This window comes from Cheilinus undulatus, linkage group 23 (assembly GCF_018320785.1).
Source record: "Cheilinus undulatus linkage group 23, ASM1832078v1, whole genome shotgun sequence".
NCBI lineage: Eukaryota > Metazoa > Chordata > Actinopteri > Labriformes > Labridae > Cheilinus > Cheilinus undulatus.
Genome location: NC_054887.1, coordinates 29,282,397 through 29,302,019, shown reverse-complemented (window position 1 = coordinate 29,302,019; position 19,623 = coordinate 29,282,397). Strand labels below are relative to the sequence as shown.

At 38.7% G+C, this 19,623-nt stretch overlaps 1 protein-coding gene across 1 annotated transcript in view; it reads left to right on the top strand.

The window, feature by feature from the left end:
* kcnd2 (potassium voltage-gated channel, Shal-related subfamily, member 2) overlaps positions 1 to 7,060 on the top strand; it is a 114,962-nt gene extending 107,902 nt beyond the window's left edge. The window contains exons 4-6 of the mRNA XM_041781164.1: positions 2,265 to 2,360; positions 2,447 to 2,685; positions 6,883 to 7,060. Of these exons, the coding sequence (XP_041637098.1) occupies positions 2,265 to 2,360; positions 2,447 to 2,685; positions 6,883 to 7,060 (513 nt within the window). The remainder of the gene's footprint in view (positions 1 to 2,264; positions 2,361 to 2,446; positions 2,686 to 6,882) is intronic.
* Positions 7,061 to 19,623: the final 12,563 nt, after the last annotated feature.

The window sequence follows — 19,623 nt, the reverse complement described above, 5'->3', positions numbered from 1 at the left end:
CACAACAAAGCTGACAACCTTTGCAAATGTAAAAAATGTTTTGTGCAATTAGGATGCACATTTTTGACAGTGTGCAATGCAGACAGTGTGTCGTGTGCAGTTTCAACAATGTGCATCAGCAGCAGCAATAAAAGTACAGACAAGGGCAAAGCTTTGGCATCAAAATGTTGCTGATATTTTTGTGCAATTTCTACAAAGTGCAGAAACTCGCCTGAAAGTTTTGATGCCTGCACAGTTTCTAGATTGCACAAATGTGTTGACAATGTTTCTGAATGTTAACAGTGTTTTTGTGCAATTTACATTATGTGCAAGTTTGATAGCATTCAGTTTTGACAGTGTTTGAATCATGTAGTTTGGACTATGTGCTGGAAGTTTCTTAGATTTAAGTCAAAATAACAATAATCAGTAGATATACCAGCAAAAATATTGGCAATGTTTTGGTGCCTAAATGCAAAAATAAAATTTGTGCATTTTGGACAGTGTGCAATTTAGGGATTATTTGTATACTTAGAATAGTCAGTGCATTTTTCTTAATTTCTGTACAGTTTCTACATTGCACTAAAGCACTGACAATGTTCATAAAGGTTAGGAGTATTTAGGTGAATTTTGACAGCATGCAATTAGGAACACCTGCATTTTGCAAAACATTGGCAAAGTTTTGGTACCAAAGTCTGCAGTGTGCAACTAAGATTTTTTTCGTATAGTTAAATATATTCAATGCCTGCATTTTTTAAATTTCTGCACAGTTTCCACATTGCAAAATAAGCATTGGCAATGTTCAGAGGTTTCTTTGCATTCTAGAAAGGATGCAAATCAGAAGATATGCATTTGCAGTTTTGACAATGTGCAGGTTTTTCCCTGCAATTCCTTTTTGTTGCACACTGTCTAATTAGATAAAATAGATGGCAATGATTTGATTCATGTTGCTCATATATTTAGAGCTTATTTGCAATTTGCTACATATACAGATGATTTGGTAACATATAAAAATGATACCAATTTATTTCTGAAATACTGAGCGTTTGCAATTTTGAAATGTATTGTGCAATTTGGAAAGTGTGCACGATTACCCTGCAGTTTTAAATCTTGCATGCTGTCTAAATTGCAACAACAAAAGGCAAAATGCAGACTCAACATTAGCAACATTTTTGCATCAAAAGTTGCTTGTATAGTTGCGCAATCTAGCTAGTGTACAATTGAGGGAGTGCTTGAATTGTATAATATATACAAGGTGCAGGAAGTTGCCTGCTGTTTTTGATGTCTGCACAGTTTCTTTATTTCACAACAGCATTGAAAAAATGGTTTTTAATTTCTAAAACGTCTGTGCAATTTTGATTGCAATTTTGACAGTAAGGAAAGAGTTTCTTTTGTGCAATTTTCACAATGAACAGAGATTTTCTTGCAGTTTCTGGTTCTTGCACCTTGTCAAAGTAGCAACGATAAACAGCAAAAGCAGTGCAGAGGGTGTTTTCTGTGCTTGAATTGACCTGGGCCATTCTAAATTGCACAAAAACATTGCCAACATTTTAAAACCTAAACAATGTTTTGTAAAATTTGGATGGTTGCAATGCAGACATGGTTTATATTAAACAATTCAAAACTGTCTGCAGATTTTCTTAATTCCACAGAGGCACTGGCAGTATTTTCAAATATTGGCAATATTTTGTGCAACTTAGACAATGTTCAGGACTTTGCATGCAGTTTGTGATTATCAAAAATTGCAGTCAAACTCCTGAACTCTGCAGTTATAAAAACATTGGTAGCATTTTTATCTGACAGTGTGCAAGAATTTGATTTCAGTATTTAGATCCCTGTGTTGGTACAAAAATTGCACAAAATCATTGTCAACATTTCCATGTTCTTTGATTCTGAATCGACAGGTAACTCATATTTTCTAAGATGTAAAACCGCTCCACTGTCCTATCTGCGTCACATTCAGTCTGAGCCCTGAGCACTACGAGTACGGTGGCTCTCTTGGATCAAATGAGGCTCAGGTACAATTAAAAAGACATTCAGAGAGTCGGTGATGAAGTTGCTGACCTTAGTTTGAACCAGTGAGCAACCCCACGTTATCTGACTCTCCCAGCAGGGGGGGATTGTGGGTAAAACCGGACAGAGGAAACGTTCTTCAAGCAGCGTGAACGTTACCTGACCCTGAGTGTTGCCGTGGACCTCCCCTCTTTGTGCTGTGCTTCTGATAGACGAGCTGTTTGTCCAATGAGGGCTCACTCTGAGGTCATGTGATCTGTTTCTGTGCCCTGAAGGCATCAAAGGAAGCAGGACAGGCGCTGGTGTGTAAGGCCAACCCCAACTTTGAGGTGCACCACCACCACCTGCTGAACTGTCTGGAGAAGACCACGGTGAGAACACAAACACATTAATGTCCACGTTATAATAAAACATCACGTTTGTTTCCTCTGACATCATGTCTCTGTCTCCACCTCAGAACCACGAGTTTGTGGATGAGAAGACGTACGAGGCGAGCTGCAGAGAGGTGACTCTGATCAAGCAGGTGTCTCGCTCCTCCTCCATCTCATCCGCCTCACCTCACGGCTTCACTTCCTGCTGCAGCCGCAGGAAGAGGAAGTCCTTCAACGTCCCCAACTCCAACATGTCTGTGGGTCTACAGGGCAGCATCCAGGAGCTGAGCACCATCCAGATCAGAGAGAGACCGCTCAACAACAGGTAGCACCAGCAACTGCAACATGGGATTGCACCAGCTCTGAGTTAGTTCAATCATTGTTGATCATCAGAGTTGAACATAAATACCAATAGACAGAGTTTGATACCACAGAAACAAAATTTAACACATAAACACTCCATATTTAATCCTCTTTTATTTTTGTCTCCTAAAATTTGCCAACAAACTTTTGCACACTATGTGAATTGCACAAATGGATTGGGTGTGTTTAGAAAAATGGATGCAACTGTTGCCAGTGCATTTGTGCAATTTAAAGGCTGTCTCTTGTGGTTAAAAGTTAGACTTGAGATTAAATTATATCCAAGCCTCTGATTTTGCTGCTCAAATTGCTGCCTATTTTTTGTGCAATTCAAACAGCAATGCCTCAAATGCCAGTTGTCTATATAACACAAACACTGACAACATTTTGGTACTTGTACAATTTTTGTTAAATTTATAAAGTGTGAAGACATTTAAAAATTGCAAAGAATTCCTGAACAATGACCAAATTGCAAAAAAAAAAAAGCAACCTTAAAATTTTGTAACATGCTAAATGTATGTGTAATTGACAGAGTGCACAAATCAAGAAAATTGCAAACAAATTCTTGCACATTGTCTTATGATATGTTGCCAACTTTTTCAGCAATTAAGACAGTGTGCATGAATCAAAATTGCAAGCAAATTCTTGCACACTGTCATGGTATGTTGCCAACTTTTTCAGCAATTTACTCAGTGCAAGAATCAAAAACTTGCAAATTCTTGTTCACTGTCATCTCATATGTTGCCAACTTTTTCAACAATTTAGACAGTGTGCATAAATCAAAATTTGCAAACAAAATCTTGCACACTATTATGATATGTTACCGACTTTTTCAGCAATTTATTCAGAGCAGGAATCAAAAACTTGCAAATTCTTGCACACTGTCTTATGATATGTTGCCAACTTTTTCAGAAATTAAGACAGTGTGAATGAATCAAAATTGCAAGCAATTTCTTGCACACTGTCATGATATGTTGCCAACTTTTTCTGCAATTTACTCGAGAATCAAATCAAAAACAGGAATCAAATTCCTGCAATCATTGCACATTGTTAAATGGCATGTTAACTTTTTTATACAATTTAGACAGTGTGCTTGTCTCAAAAAATTGCAAACACATGCTTGCACATTATCATTTATATGTTACCACCTTTTCAGCAATTGGCACAGTGTTCAAGAATCAAAAGCTTGCAAACAAATTCGTACACATCGTCATATAATATGTTACCAACTTTTTTCTGCAATTTACACAGTGTACATGAAAAACTTGCAAACAAATTGATGCTCACTGTCAGGTGACATGTTTTCACCTTTTTTTTATACAATTTAAACAGTGTGCATGACTCAAAAAAAATGCAAACAAATGCTTGCACACTGACATTTGATATGATGCCAACTTTTTCAGCAAATAAAACAGTGTGCATGAATTAAAAAAATGCTTTAAAAAAAAATTGTGGCACACTGTCATTTGATATGTTGCCAACTTTTTCTTCTATTTGCACAGTGTGCAAAAATTTTAAAAAAATTGCACTTTGTTTAGTTATATCTTGTCAACTTTTGTTGCAATTTATACGGTGTGCATGAGTAAAAACAAAGGCAAACACATGCTTGCACACTAATGTGACTTGTTGCCAACTGTTTTCTGCAATATCTGTGTTTTTTTTTAGTCCTGTGGATTTAGAGGCTGTTAAATTGATCAACGTAAACATTGTGCTGGAGTCAAAAACTGCAAACACACCTGATAAAGCTGCATTGTACATAATCTCTAAATCGAAAACAACAGGAACATATCAGTAATTCAAAGTTGGAGTTTTTTGTGCAATTTTGACAGAAATTTAGAAATTGCAGGGAAATTTCTGCACCATGTCTAAATTTCACTCTGTACAGAGTGCACAAACATTGGCAATGTTTCCGTTTAGAACTGTTGCTTATGTTTTTGTGCATCTCTGCATTCCTGTGCAATCGTGGACGAATCTATTGCTCTCCCACATAGCTTTCTTGGTAAATAGATGCAGGATTCCTTACTTTAACTTTTGGGAAACCTTACAGTGACTTTATGTCCCTCATATGACGCTGCTTCAAAAGTATGAACTATCCCTTTAAAGGTCTGCAATGTTTGGGTAAAAGTCCTTAATGCTTTAACAGAGATTCAAGGAGTCCTTGAAGATTAAAAAACGTTTTAGAGCTCTCTGTGGAGGTTCCAGGTTTATTGATGTATTCATAAAGGACATGATAACAACAGGTAGCTCCCCAGGTATTTTATTTTGATACTTTACACCAGACAGCCAATCAGGAAGTGAGAATTTTTTTGGCTAAAGTACAAAGAAATCTTATGCAGCTTAATATTCTCTATAAAAAAACCTTTGTTTCTGACCTTCAGTAGCTGCAAAAGAAGCAGAACAAACCTACAGAGATCTAACCCGTACAGTAAAACTCTGAGCCCCTCACACTCACATACTGTATATAAACACTTGGCCACAGAGATCCTGTGACAGCGTATTCCCATGTACAGTCAGAGAGCAGGAATCCAGAATATGTCCAGCTGTGGAGGCTGTGGGAGGTCTGGGAACTTTCTCCTGAATGACGACAGCTGGGAAACAAAACGTCTCCTGTTTCTGTCCGACTCACTGACCGTCACTGCACGGACTCCTCTGACACAGCACCGTATCTCTATTATACATTCAAGTAAATGTGCAATACTGTGGATGTCAGCACTTTAAAAACAGCAATGCTTCATGATGCCAAGCTTTTAAAACCAAACAATCTCTGGTATTTTATTGAACAAGGGTGTCAGACAAACTCCTGCAGAATGTTTATATTCCACCCAAGTATTGCCCGACACTTTTACATGGAACTGTTGGCAACGAGTTTTTTATATAAGACAATATAAGAATTGTGCAATTTAAAGAGTGTGGCAGTGTGTGCCAGCAGGTTTTTGATTCCTGTAAACTTACAAAAAAAATTGCCAACATTTTTTTTAAATTTAGACATTGTCTTTATTGCGTTATTAAGACAGTTTGCATGAAATTACCTGCACTTTTTGATTCCTACATGCATTAGCAACATGTTTGTAGAGAAAAGTTAGTGACATTTTTGTGCAATTTAGGCAAAGTTATGTTTTGCAACTCAGTAAATGTGCAGCACTAAATCTGTAACTGTTAAAATCAAACAAAACAGTTGAAACATCTCCATATGAAAACATGGAATGTGTGCTGAAATTTGCAATTTTTGAGTCCTCCAAACTGTTTCAAATCAAACAAAATTGCAAGCATTGTCATATGGAATCATTGCCAATGTTTTTGTACAACTGACATTTTAGAAGGATCGCACAAGTTGGATAGTTTGCAGGAGTTTGTTTCTTGTCCTTGCACATTAGCAATGTCTTGCACAATTTAGAAACAGTGTTTGTAAATTTGTATCAATGAACACAGAACAAAAATATTGGCAACATATTCATATTTGTATCAAAGTGCTTGCATCGTTTTTGTGCAATTTGGACCAGTTTTTATACTGTGCAATCCAGAAAGTTAGGTTTTCCTACATTGCCAACATTTTTTTGCAATTCAGAGAGTACAACAATTGTGCCATTTAGACAAAGCACAAGAAATGCTTGTAGTTTGTTTCATGGGCACTGTCTAAGTTGTATTAAAGAATTGGTCAATTTTAGTACACACATTGCCAACATTTCTGTGCAACAAGAAACTGAAAACATTTTTTTTTTTTTTTTTTTTTTACAATTTTAGAAATTCACAAAATATTGGTGACATTATGTATGGAAAATTTGACAGCAATTTTTGTGCAACCATATTTGTGTTGGACATTAAGGTAGTTAACTAAGCTAACTATTTTTGATTCCTGTGAAGGACTCAAACATAACTTTTGCACATCTCTGTGGGGAAATTTTGACGTTTTCTGTGCAATTTCGAGGAATTCTTTTGGTCCTGCACTCTGTCTGAATTGTACAACAACACTGGCAACATTTTGCACAGAAATGTTGCCAATGTTCTTGCAATATTTTAGTTAGTCAATACTGTGTTTGTACCAAGCAGCTCAGACATCATACGTTTATTCCTCTTTATAGACGTGTCAGGTCTTTCTTTGTCTCTTGTAAATTTGTTGAGTCTTTCCTCTTTCCGTCTCCTCTTCTTGTCGTAGTCGTTCCAGTCGATCCAGTCTGAACGCCAAACCTGAGGAGACGGTTCCTCTGAACTGTGAAGAGTCTTACCTCACCTCCGCCGTCATCAGCATGCCCACGCCGCCAGGCACCACGCCTGAAGGAGACGACTCAGCCAGCTCCACCGACTACTCCCAAGCCAACATCGTACGAGTGTCTGCGCTCTAAAAACCACCGTCCACCTCCGACACAGAAACCCCGCCCACCCAGAGCGACGACGACGGCGGGGGTTCAGGGTTTCAAGGGTCAGTGACCTCACTCCACAGCAGACTGAGTGGGCGTGGCTTGGACAGAGTCATGGTGGAGGTTAGCTTGAGTAGCTCACACCTCTCTCGGAGGGAAACACTCTTAAACTGAGCTAACGTGGATGTTAACGCGGAGTTTTTCTTTTGTCTTTAAAGGATTTTTATTCCAGCGGTCAAACACCTGAGAGCAGAAGACGGTAGCACATGACTGATCACATGATCGGCGACTTTTTTTCTGTCCTCTTTGTCTTTAAATACGATGTCTTAAAATGTAAAGGCAGTTTATGCTCATGTAGATTTCTTTATTCTGGATGCAGCTTAAAGGAAACGTACAACATTTTGGAGTTACGCTGTTCAAAGGCTTTCAGATAGGATGTGGCATACACCGCACTCACTGTCAGGGTTTGATGCAGAGCTGGAGAGTACATGCAAGCTGTGAGGTTTGGAAGTAGCTAATGATAGTGGTAGTAAAATACAATTTTATGCACAATATATCGGTCCATTTATAGGAAGAAAACCCGGATATTTCATCTACTGTGGAGAGAAGAGACCTTTAAATCTGGAAATGACAGGAAAATGTAGGTTATAATTTAGTTTAAGACAAGATTTATGTAACTCTGAAATAACTACACACTTTAATACTTAATCAATCACCTAAAAAGCATTTTGATCAGGTATATGTCATTTATGAACTGAGCTATTATACTTTATTGATCCATAGTGAGGTTCTGTGTCCTCATCTTCTGTTTTTGTGCTCATTTTCAGTACCAAACCAATGTGTTGTTAGCACTCAGCTTCCCAGAAGTGGTCCCAGAATGCACTGGGCTCTAGCCCATCACACATGTGCATTCTGGGACTGCCTGTATCGTGAACACGGAAGTGCACTTTTAAGTGCATTTCTCCCTCATTAGGAGATATCTATGAATGAAAACAGTTTATTTCTTTCAAAACAACCGCTGTTGATGCTAAATCCCTTTAGTAATCCCTTGGAAGAATCACATTTTTGCTATTATTGTTACTGTACTGGAAGCTCCGCCCACATCCGTAGCTACAGCAGACCCCCAGGAATAAGGTGGATGGTAGAAACAAAAACACAGCTGTACTGATTTACTGTTTATCCATTGGGGCTTCCATACATCGATGACATTCATGACCCACATTTGGGTCCAGACCCACCTGTTGAGAACCGCTGCTTTAGTGTATCCATTTACCAATGCTTTACTAACCCATCATTAAAGTAGTGCTGTTTATAAATGACATAGTAATTAGTATTAAGACTTCATAAATAATGAGACACAAATGTTAGGCCTTAACTATGTTTAAAAGAAAAGTGGGCTTTTCCTAGTTGTGATCTGAAATTTCCTCTACCAGATGTGACTAGATGCAGTCACACAGCTATGCACCCAAGCTGAATATTTTTCTAACTTCCCAACACTACAGCTCAAATCTAGCGTGTCAGGCAGCGCCTGTACAACCTATGGGTCTGACAGGCACAGCCTGCACAGTACATCCTATCTGAAAGCCGCTTTGACCATCAAAGTAGAGGCCGATATAGAAACGGTAAATAGACTCTACTTACAAAAGAAGCTTTTGTAGCACACAGTAGACAACGTTTGAGGTCAGTTTAGCCTAACTTAGCACAAAAACCAGAGGACAAGGGAAACTGTTAGTCATTTTTCAATAACTGAAACTTTTATCCTCACACCTGTTATCAATCAACTCTGGAGTAAAAAAAAAAAAAAAAAAAAAGTTAAGATCCCAAAGTTTTCCCCCAAATATTTTTGGCTCTGATTGAAGCAGCTCTGCTGGATTACTTTCTTCTGCAGCAAATTTGAGTAAAACATGCCTGAACATGTGATTTTTCTTATTTAATTTTGCCTTTTTGTCATTATTGATTAGAATAATAGAGGTCAACAATTTCACAACATTTTGATGTAAATTTGACTTTTATTTCAGGCCATCAAAGCCAAAGACAGTTCAACCGCTTGGGACGATAGTAAATTAACCCCTTAAAGCCTGTTGTATCATATTTGTTACATACTTTCATGATACCTCTATCTAATCAATATGATCAATAATTAATAAAAAAAAACTTCTGAATAAAATCTGATAAATTATAAAAATGCCCTCAAGTGAATTATCAGTTACCAAAAACACATAATGTATCAAATGAGATTAAAAATACATATATTTCAAATTTTATGGAAATTTGGATTTTTTGGGATTTCAGTAGAAAGTGAAGCAAACATTTCGGTTCCAAAATAATGAGAATTTTCTGGCTATAATTTGTGCTTTTGGGCTTTAATGGGTTAAAATGAGACAAATTAAAATACTATAGTGGCTGTAGATGCTTTTCTTTTTTTAATCAGGATGTTTTTTTATTTATCTTTTTTATATATTTCTTTCTATTTTATCTACTTTTTATATTAATTTTATATTTATTATTATTTTATATTTATTTTCATGTTTTTACTATTTTTTAATTTAATTTTGTATTATTTCTTATGTATTGTTTTGATTTGACAGTTTTTCCACACTGAATCTCAGCGTAAAATAAGAGGCATCAAAGAGCCAATCAGAATGATGATTTAAACACAGACACTTCTGAGTGAGTCGTTCTCAAAATGACGAACTTTTCCTTTAATTTGCTGCTTTTACTGACGAGGTTTTGTGTCGCAGTTTTCATCGTAGGAGAAGAAGAAGAGTAGGATCCCTTTGAGCATGCTCAGTGTCTGTGTGAGTGAGTGCATGGATCAGCGTGTGTCCAGGTGTGTCGGGACGCTCCTCTGCATGTAGATCTGGCTGAATCCAGATCTGTTGTCATGGAAACGAGCGATCCCGACTCTGTAAATATTTGTTTCTTTTTTTACCGGATCTTTCTGTCAGAAGCTTCTTCTCAGATGTACAGAAACATGAACACACCTGAGTCGAAGATGATGTCAGTTTGTAAAGAAAAATCTTTATCTCTGTTATGTTGCAGATTAATTCAGCGGACATGTTGTCTGAGAATATGGTTTCAGTTCACTGATGTGTGAGCAGAGTTAAAGCAGAGTTAAAGCAGGGTTTAAGTACGGTGTCGGGTAGATTTTACTTTTTTATGACGAGTATTCAGCAAGATTCATGGATCTTTCTGGAATAGTACCGCTGGGGTTCAGGGTTCAGTCTTTATTTTTGCCTAAAAACGCAAGAGTTGTGCAGAAAGAAGTTGTCATAATACTAAACTTTCAAACATTCTTGTGAAATTAAAACAATATAGATTCATGTTTCAAACCTCCATGCATGTCCTGGTCGTCAACATCAGGGGATTTATGGTTCTAAATCTCCAAAAACTCTCCAAAATTTCAGACAAAACCCAGCACTGCCAATGTTTTTGTGCAATTTAGCAAGTTATTGCATAAAAAAAAACAATACAAATCACAAGAAAACACCAGCACCACTTTTCTTTGGTGCAGTTAAGACAATTTGCAGAGAAAAAGAAAAGACAAAATCCTGAGCACTGACAGAAGGAACATAAAATTTTTCGAATTGCATGATAACACTGGCAATGTATTTACTGTGCTTTTTAAATGTACTGCACAAATTCAAAATTACAGGCAAATTCCTGCAATATTCAAATTGCTGAAAACACTTTTGTATGGAAATCCTCCTATTGTTTTTGTGCAATTGTGTTAGTGTGCAGCATCAGAAGATATCTGGCAAATCCCACAAGGTTTCGAAACAAAGCACGAAACAAAAATAGCCACATTCCAAAGGTGGAAGAATTGCTGGAAAATTCCTGAATGTTGTCTCATTTGCCCACTGTCTAAAATTTTTTTAAAAATAGCAACAATTTTGGATGATATGTAACTATTGTGTTCCAGCAATTTGGAAAAAAAAACTGCAGGCTAAATTCTAGACTGTGGTCTTATTTGCACAAAAACACTGGCAGTAAAAAAAACATCATTGTGCAAGTAAAGCAGTAAGAATAAAAAATTGTCAAATTGCAAGAAAATACTGGCCAAATTCATGAACACTTTCTAAATTGCCGGAAACATAGGGGACATTCTTGTATGGAAATGCTCCTGTTCTTTTTGTGCAATCATGTTGGTGTGCAGGATCAAAAGATTGCAGGAAAATTCCTTCATGGTGTCTAAATTGCACAAAACTTTGACTCATTGTGGACACATTGCAAAAATCAGAAATTGCTGGCAAATTCCTAAACAATGTCCACTGTGTCTAACACTGGAAACAACTTTGTGCAGAACTGTTGCTGCTGTTTTGATGCAATGTGCAGGATCCAGAGACAGCAGACACGATCCATCAAGAATTTTTGCAATGTTTCTGTGTGGGTAGGTTGCAAATGTTTTTGTAGGACAATTGTGTAGAAATCAACCAGGATTGATGTCTGTTTGCAAAAGTAGACGTCTCAGGCAGCCTATATTTGCTAATTTCTTGTGTTTAAGCAGCAGAAACAGTGGGAAAACTTCTGCATAGAAACAATGCAAATGTTTTTGGCTAGTTTGGGCGGTCTGATTAGGATTGCAGTGCTTGATTTGGGACTACAACTCCCATTAAGTTGTAAAAACTTGTGTAAAATGATTTACAAGTTCTCCTCAGCACTTTAGGATGACTAGTGTGCATAGGTGTGTTATTTTTGTTCAGGTTAAATAAGATGTGATTAATTTAACTTCAGAGAAATGTTTGTTCGTCTTTTCCAAACTGCATCTTTCTCTCCTGCGGATTTTTCTGAGTGGAATTTTCTTATTTTTGGTGATTTATTCTGGACTCACCTGGAGGACGTTTGAACTCCACACCTGGATTAAAGAGCACAGCTGGACATTTTTCTCGGACATTTGTGACAACTGATAAAAATTCCTAACAGATGCATAACAATGGAACCCATCATCTCTGAAAGCTGAATCCCTTCAAATGAGTTTGTTTTTTAAAATGTGAGTGACATTGCTTGACATTATGGAGTGAAAATGCAAACGTCCCGCCCTGCTAGCATCCCTGCATCACCCATCACTGCAGACTTTAATGTGACATCATTATGCAACTCTATCTGTTCATTTTATAAAGATTCATTCAAGTCAGAGTTTATGGACTGGAGGGGAGATAATATTTTTGCAGATCATGTTCTTGGGTTGTAAATGAAGCATTATTCTAATTCTTACTGTTGCTTGTGCACACGTGCTGTAATTGTTTGTTCTGGTGTAGTAAATACTTTGATTTTTCATTGGTTTCCAGAAGAAGTTGTAGTGTTATATGTTTCATTTCACATGATATTTTTATATCGATGCATGAGTTTGGAGCAGCTGACATGATAAAGAGAGGTGGCTATAAGAGGAGGATAGAGATGATTTTATATTTAATTTCAGCTTGTGTTTTATTGATAAATCTGAATAATTGAGGATGTAGAGAAAAGAGAAGCTTCCATGGTTTTAGTCCGGTGCAGTGTCTGACTAAATAAAACATTGTCCATTAAAAACTGCTCTGACTGCGTCTCATTTTTATCATTTCAGGTGAACTTCATTTCATGTTATTTATTCATTTTAGGGCTGTGAAATCATTCAAGATTAACGGCTGAAGTTTTATAGTTGCTTAAATTAAATTTTTTTTTTTTTTTTGTGCTCCAAAGAAATTTTTTTAAATCCATATTGACAGAAAGATTTTTCTCAGTGTGTTCATTAGTGAGTAGAGTGAAGTCAAAGACATGTTTTTTTATGTAGATGATATTTAGATTTAAATTATAGCTGCAACTCTGAGATGTAACCACAGTTACACAGTTGAAGGCTGTTAAAAATTCAAATTATGTTACCTTAAAACTCACAGCCGTTTAAAAATCACATATTTTCTCCCAACAAGTTCATATTGTTCTCAGAGGTCCCCAAAACATGCCCGTGAAGCCTGTTGCCGAAAAAACACTCCAGAATTAGATTTTTGCATGTCTAAAAATCCCTTTGTTTCAGCCCTGCTCAGTACGAGCTGTTTCTGTGTCCATAGCTTTAAATGTTACTGAGCTGTCTGACTCCGCCCCTCTCATGAAATGGGTGTGGCTTAATGGATGTGGCTCTCCTGATCCTCCTCTCAACTGAGAGGAGGGTGGTACTTTCCTCCCAGCAGGAAGAGCCAACCGAACATAGGAGTGTTTCAGCACACATTTTTTTAAATGTGGAGAAAGCGGCGGGGGGGGTTGTGGCACATATTTTTGTGAGAAAAGCCTGTGTGACCTAACCTTGCAAAGTAGATGGATGCGCCCGTTTTCATGTTTCTCACGGGCGAATCCATCTTGTTAAGCTCCCGTCTGAACCGTTTGGGCCCGGTTAGAAAGTGACAGGACCAATCAGCGACGAGGGGCAGTACTTTCAGTCTCGACGGAGTCGTGACATAAGCAAGCAGCAACAAGAGGCCGGTGCCATTTTTGCAGAAGAGACTAGCATGGATGCTGCTAAAGTGACAGTTTTATCAGAACTTGACGACATTTCTTCAGTAAAAGAAGACCAGAGAACAGCAGTGAGTTGTTTTCTTTTCAAAAACGACAAAAGTTGTGTACTGACATGTCTACAGTCGCCATGGTTCGCGTTATTACTCAGTAGCTGCGCACGCGCACCTCGTTAACAGCTGCATCATGTGTTTTGTTGCTCTGATTGGCCCGTAAAGATGTGACCAAGCTGCGACCTCCGGTCCTGAAAAATAAAGCCAATGCGGAAGTGCAAAAAATTGCAATACAGCCAGTGTCCACTTGAGGCTGGCTGCAGGAACACTGGAAGTCCCATCTGGACTCATGTTAAACAGCAGTTTTTGACACTAGAAATAAACTGGTTTACAGCCTGGTTCAAAAAAACAAACGTGTCTCATTAGCTAGTGTCTTATTGTGCTTCCACTGTACGGGGGGCTGAATTTTTCTGTACCACGATCGTTTGGATTATATTTAGGATGAACGCTGACTGGCGCGTCTCATTTGACTGACAGATAGCTCTGCAGGCATGACGTTCCATTTCTGTCAACCAGAATGCTAGCAAGCAGCCTGACAGGAAGTCGCACTTAGTGGGCGGGCCGTTAGGTTGATCCAAAGTTCGGTTGAGACCGCAATTTCAATATGGGAGCCTCTGTGGATTGGCTTCAAGAGCCGTTTGAGTCCACCTATTGTAAGCAGACGACTGACGTCACACGGGGTTTTTCCAATTCTTTCTACAGTCTATGGATGTGACAGACAAACCATTCATCCTGTCACACTCCGAGTTTTTTCAAATTCTCTGCCCTTTCCGAAACCCTTAGTATTGAAGGTTTTCCAGGTGTCAGGTGAAGTGTGACCTTTATTCTCTGTTTTTCTGAGTTGATTGAAAGCATTTTTAGTTTAAAGTAAACCATAATCAATCACGCTAATTATTTTTTTGTAATTGTACTCAAATTATGTAACAATCATCCCTAGAGCTGCTGTTTTTTTCCCAGAATGCCTTTGGGCATTACACACTTTTGCACCCTGAGGGAAGTTACTGACTCAGTCAGACAAACCTGTGGGGACCTTCTTAAACATAGAAAGGAAAATATACTGACCTCTAGGGGAATGCATTTTCAGGATCAAAGTTGACCTTTCAGTTTTTAACTGTAAACGTCTTTACACACTGATGTTTTCTGATGTTTTCTGATGTGTTATTTTTGGATCCATAACCAAAAAAATGTCATGCACTCTGACTTTGCACACTGAATCTGGTGCGTCTGTATTTGCCTTCACTGTAAAATTCGTAGAATATTGCAAAATGTTTCGTATTGTGATGCCGTGGAGTTTTTCATCCTGACAGAGAGCTTCATGCAGAACACACAAGTTGGAGAGATGGAGAGCAACTTTATAATTCTGCCTCTGCTACGACCTGTGAGTAGCCTACAAAATATGCCTTTATCCATTATATTGCATGGCTGAAAGCCACATAATACAGCGGCAAACTACGGTGTTGAAAGTGACATTTCGGTGCAGGAGAGGGAGAGAGATGGGGAGCAAGAGAGAATTAAGCAATAGGCGCTTATGTGAATCATCAATCACCCATCTCTCTGTTATACTTCCATGGTTGAAGCCACATAATAAATGAGCAAACTTTGGCGTTTAAAGTGAGGTTTCTGTGTAGGAGAGAGGAGGGGTCAGGCGGCGGTGAGCAAGCGAGGAGGAAGCAGTGGGCACTGTTTTGAACCGTCAGTCATTCATTCAAATGACTTGGACTGACAAATGACTTGACTTTGGCATTACACACTTTTGTACCTGAGTGAAGTTACTGACTCAGTTAGACATGTCCAACCGTATGGATAGTGTACTGAGCATATTGTACAAAAGCTCTGAGTATTTTCAACCTGTTTGTTTTTACTTTTGTTATGAATAGTTAGATTTGTAAGAATATTAATGATTTTTCCCACAAACTCAGTGAAAAGTCCCCCTGGTGCTCCTGAGATGGCTGCTCCCAGCTGAGAGCTGTGGTGCTATTGGTATTCAATTAAATCGAGTTTAATTTCAATTAGCTGCAGAAATCAAGAGATTTATTTCAAAATTCATCATCTGACAGCCTTAGTCATATTTTTGAATCCTGTTAAACATCTTTGTTGTTGCTTTATTCTTTTTTATACATCTTTACATTTTTAAATAATGTTTATTTTTCTACTCTGCCTTCCTCACTCGTATTTCTTCTTCTTCTGTGCCGTGTCTATGTCACTCTGACTCTCTGTCAGTTAAAATGATCTATTAATACTCGGTACGAGCTGGAGGTTGAATTTCATCCTGCTGGACGTTAAGAGCTTTACACCCTGAACAGCTGACACTGTGTGCATGTGTGTGTCTGAGCATGTGTGTGTGTGTGTCTATATTTTGGAACATCTGAGGGCTCTGTTGAAATTGCCCGTAGCATTGGCAACGTTTGTATAAGAGGGTGGAGCTGGAGAGGAACGAGGGAAGCCCTCCTGAAAGACGAGGTGAAGTCGAAAAGCCTGGTCAGAATCTGCTTTCCTTGTGACGCCACAATTATAGAATTTATAATCAAACCCACTACTCACCTGGTAAAGTCATGTCAGCCAGGAGATCTCAGCGTATAAGCTGCTCCAATGTTGACCAACATGAGTCTTGACAGGCCAGTGTTTGAGCGGAGCTCTCCAAGGATGCAGTCCTTTAAATGTCTTCTTTTTTGGCCTTTTATCTCAACACTATAATAAGGGTTCCTGTGATAGTTATTTTTGTAATGCATGATGAAATACGGGCCATACAGCCAGGCTTATTAAAGTTAATGTGTAGTTCACAATAAATGACGAGCATTGAGGAAACCCCAGACGTGCGGTTGGGCACTTTAAGCTCTTCGTTGCCTTCAGTATTCAAAAACCCCATAAACCAGGAGTCATCAACTACATTTGCACAAAGGTCAGATTTAGTCTCAACAGAAACTCTGGGAGCCGGACTTTCAAATACACAAAAATTAAATAAATATTTTGCTCTGATATGAATGAAATATTATTGTAGTAGTTTTTGCATTTTCTTTCAAAACACAGGACATTTTTAGGAATTACCAGTGAGCTCTATCAGTATTATCTATAATGCAGCAGGACACAATGAGACAGACCTGACAACAGAACTGGCAGGGCCCTGAAAACCCCAGAGACTGGGCCCTTCGCAATTGTGATTTAGCACCAATTTTAACCCACTTTTGACACTTTTACATTGTTTTTGACAATTTTTGCAAGGTTTCTACTCCTTTTGAACCACTTTTCCTACAGGTTTAATCCCCTTTGAGCCACTCTTTTATCTGTTTTTGCCATTTTTCTTCTATTTTTGCCACTTTTAATTCCCATATTCATTACCTTTTTGCACTATTTTTTGTCATTTTTAACCAATTTTTGATACTTTTTGCCCCTTTTTTCATCTCTTACCAATTTTTGCCACATTTTAACCTCGTTTCATCACTTTTTTCCACTATTTTTTGTCCCTTTGTGCCACTCCACAACCCATTTTGCCACTTATCACCCATTTTAGCTACAACCAGCCCCTTTTACCACTTTATCTGGTCATTTTTGCAGCACTTCTGCCAACCTTAACCCTTTTTAGTTGTCTAATAAATATGACAGTAAATTTCAGTAAAACAGGTCATTCTTTAGTCATTCTAACACTATTTCAATATCAAGTTTTTGTGGGGTGGATTTGACAGACATTTAAAGCCAAAGGATACTCTTAAAACCACAACATCTTCTTTTTCTTCTTTTCTGAATTTAATGATCTTTCGGGGGCCAGACAGGAAGCTTTAAGGGGCCTGATATGGCCCCCAGGCCGCCAGTTGATGATCAGTGCCATAAACCAAGAAACACAGACCCAAACTGTCATAATATTCAAATCCAGCCTTGATTATCACCTGGAGGCCCGAGGGCCACATCAGGACCCCCACAGCTTCCCAACCGGCCCCAAGAAGTGTGATCAAACTCAGAAAATGTGCTGAGGAAAAAAATATATTACTGTATTTAAGGTATCGTTTTTTTTTCTTCCTTTAATCCCCCATGAATTTCCCTGCGGGGATAAATAAAGTTATTGTATTGCATTGTATTGTATGTCAATCCTGAAATAAGTTAGTTTGAAAGATTTTTAGGACTGGCCTAATGTTTGATCAGTTTTACAAAAATCCAACTAACATTAACTTTTAGAAGCATGACAAACACAAACTCTTATGTCCATTCTTAAATGATGCAGCAGATTTCTGTGTAAATTAAACACTTCAGGGGTGGTTGAGAGGTTTTTTTACTGCCTGAGAATCAAAGCATAAGACCTGTTTCCTTCATGTGTTTTCACCAATCATGATGCAGCATATTCTCATCAAACTATATGGCAGTCCCAGACATATGTGCCTCAAATATCTCAATCACCGGGACTAAGTTCACTGCTAAAGGCTCAAAATAATGTGCATTTCAAAGAAAATAAAGTATAAATTAAAGTTTCTGCATAGACATGAGCTGGCTCCTGTATAAATGTAGTTAATGACCTCCGGAATACAGTATATAAAGCTGGACAGCTGTGATATCTCTGGTAGCTGGCGGCATGCTGACTGGTTGTAGTAGGGCTGCACCATTCAGTAGTAATGTCTGATTGCGATTATTCCAGACAGTATTGCGATTTGCATTCAAGATTACAACATAAATCAGGGGTGTCCAAACTATGGTCCAGGGGCCAAATGCGGCCCGTGGCCCACTTTTGATTGACCCGTGTTAAAGTCCAGAGATAAAATGAAATAAGGCCCACTTTAAAAAAATGAAGCTTGTGCTTAATGTATTGTACTTCTTGTTTTCACCACAAGGCAGTGCTACCATGTTAAATCTATAAACAAACATTTTGACAAGAAGATACACTATATTACCAAAAGTATTTGCTCTCCTGCCTCTACTCCCATATGAACTTAAGTGACATCCCATTCTTAATCTGTAGGGATTAATATGATGTTGGTCCACCCTTTGCAGCTATAACAGCTTCAACTCTTCTGGAAAGGCTTTCCACAAGGTTTAGGAGTGTGTTTATGGGAATTTTTGACCATTCTTCCAGAAGCGCATTTGTGAGGTCACACACTGATGTAGGACGAGAAGGCCTGGCTCTCAGTCTCCACTCTAACTCATCCCAAAGGTGTTCTGTCAGGTTGAGGCCAGGACTCTGTTCAGGCCAGTCAAGTTCATCCACATCAAATTCTCTCATCCATGTCTTTATGGACCTTGCTTTGTGCACTGGTGCACAGTCATGTTGGAACAGGAAGGGGCCATCCCCAAACTGTTCCCACTAAGTTGGGAGCATGGAATTGTCCAAAATCTCTTGGTATGCTGAAGCATTCAGAGTTCTTTTCACTGGAACTAAGGGGCCAAGCCCAGCTCCTGAAAAACAACCCCACACCATAATCCCCCCTCCACCAAACTTTACACTTGGCACAATGCAGTCAGACAAGTACTGTTCTCCTGGCAACCGCCAAACCCAGACTCGTCCATCAGATTGCCAGATGGAGAAGTGCCATTCGTCACTCCAGAGGACGCGTCTCCACTGCTCTAGAGTCCAGTGGCGGCGTGCTTTACACCACTGCATCTGACGCTTTGAATTGCACTTGGTGATGTATGGCTTGGATGCAGCTGCTCGGCCATCGAAACCCATTCCATGAAGCTCTCTATGCACTGTTCTTGAGCTAATCTGGAAACCACATGAAGTTTGGAGGTCTGTTGCGACTGCCTCTGCAGAAAGCTGGCAACCTCTGCACACTATGCACATCCGCTGACCCTGCTCCGTCATTTTACGTGGTTTACCACTTGGTGGCTGAGTTGCTGTCGTTCCCAATCGCTTCCACTTTGTTATAATACCACTGACAGCTGACTGTGGAATATTTAGGAGCGAGGAAATTTCATGACTGGACTTGTTGAACAGGTGGCATCCTATCACAGTACCACGCTGGAATTCACTGAGCTCCTGAGAGCGACCCATTCTTTCAAAAATGTTTGTAGAAACAGTCTGCATGCCTAGGT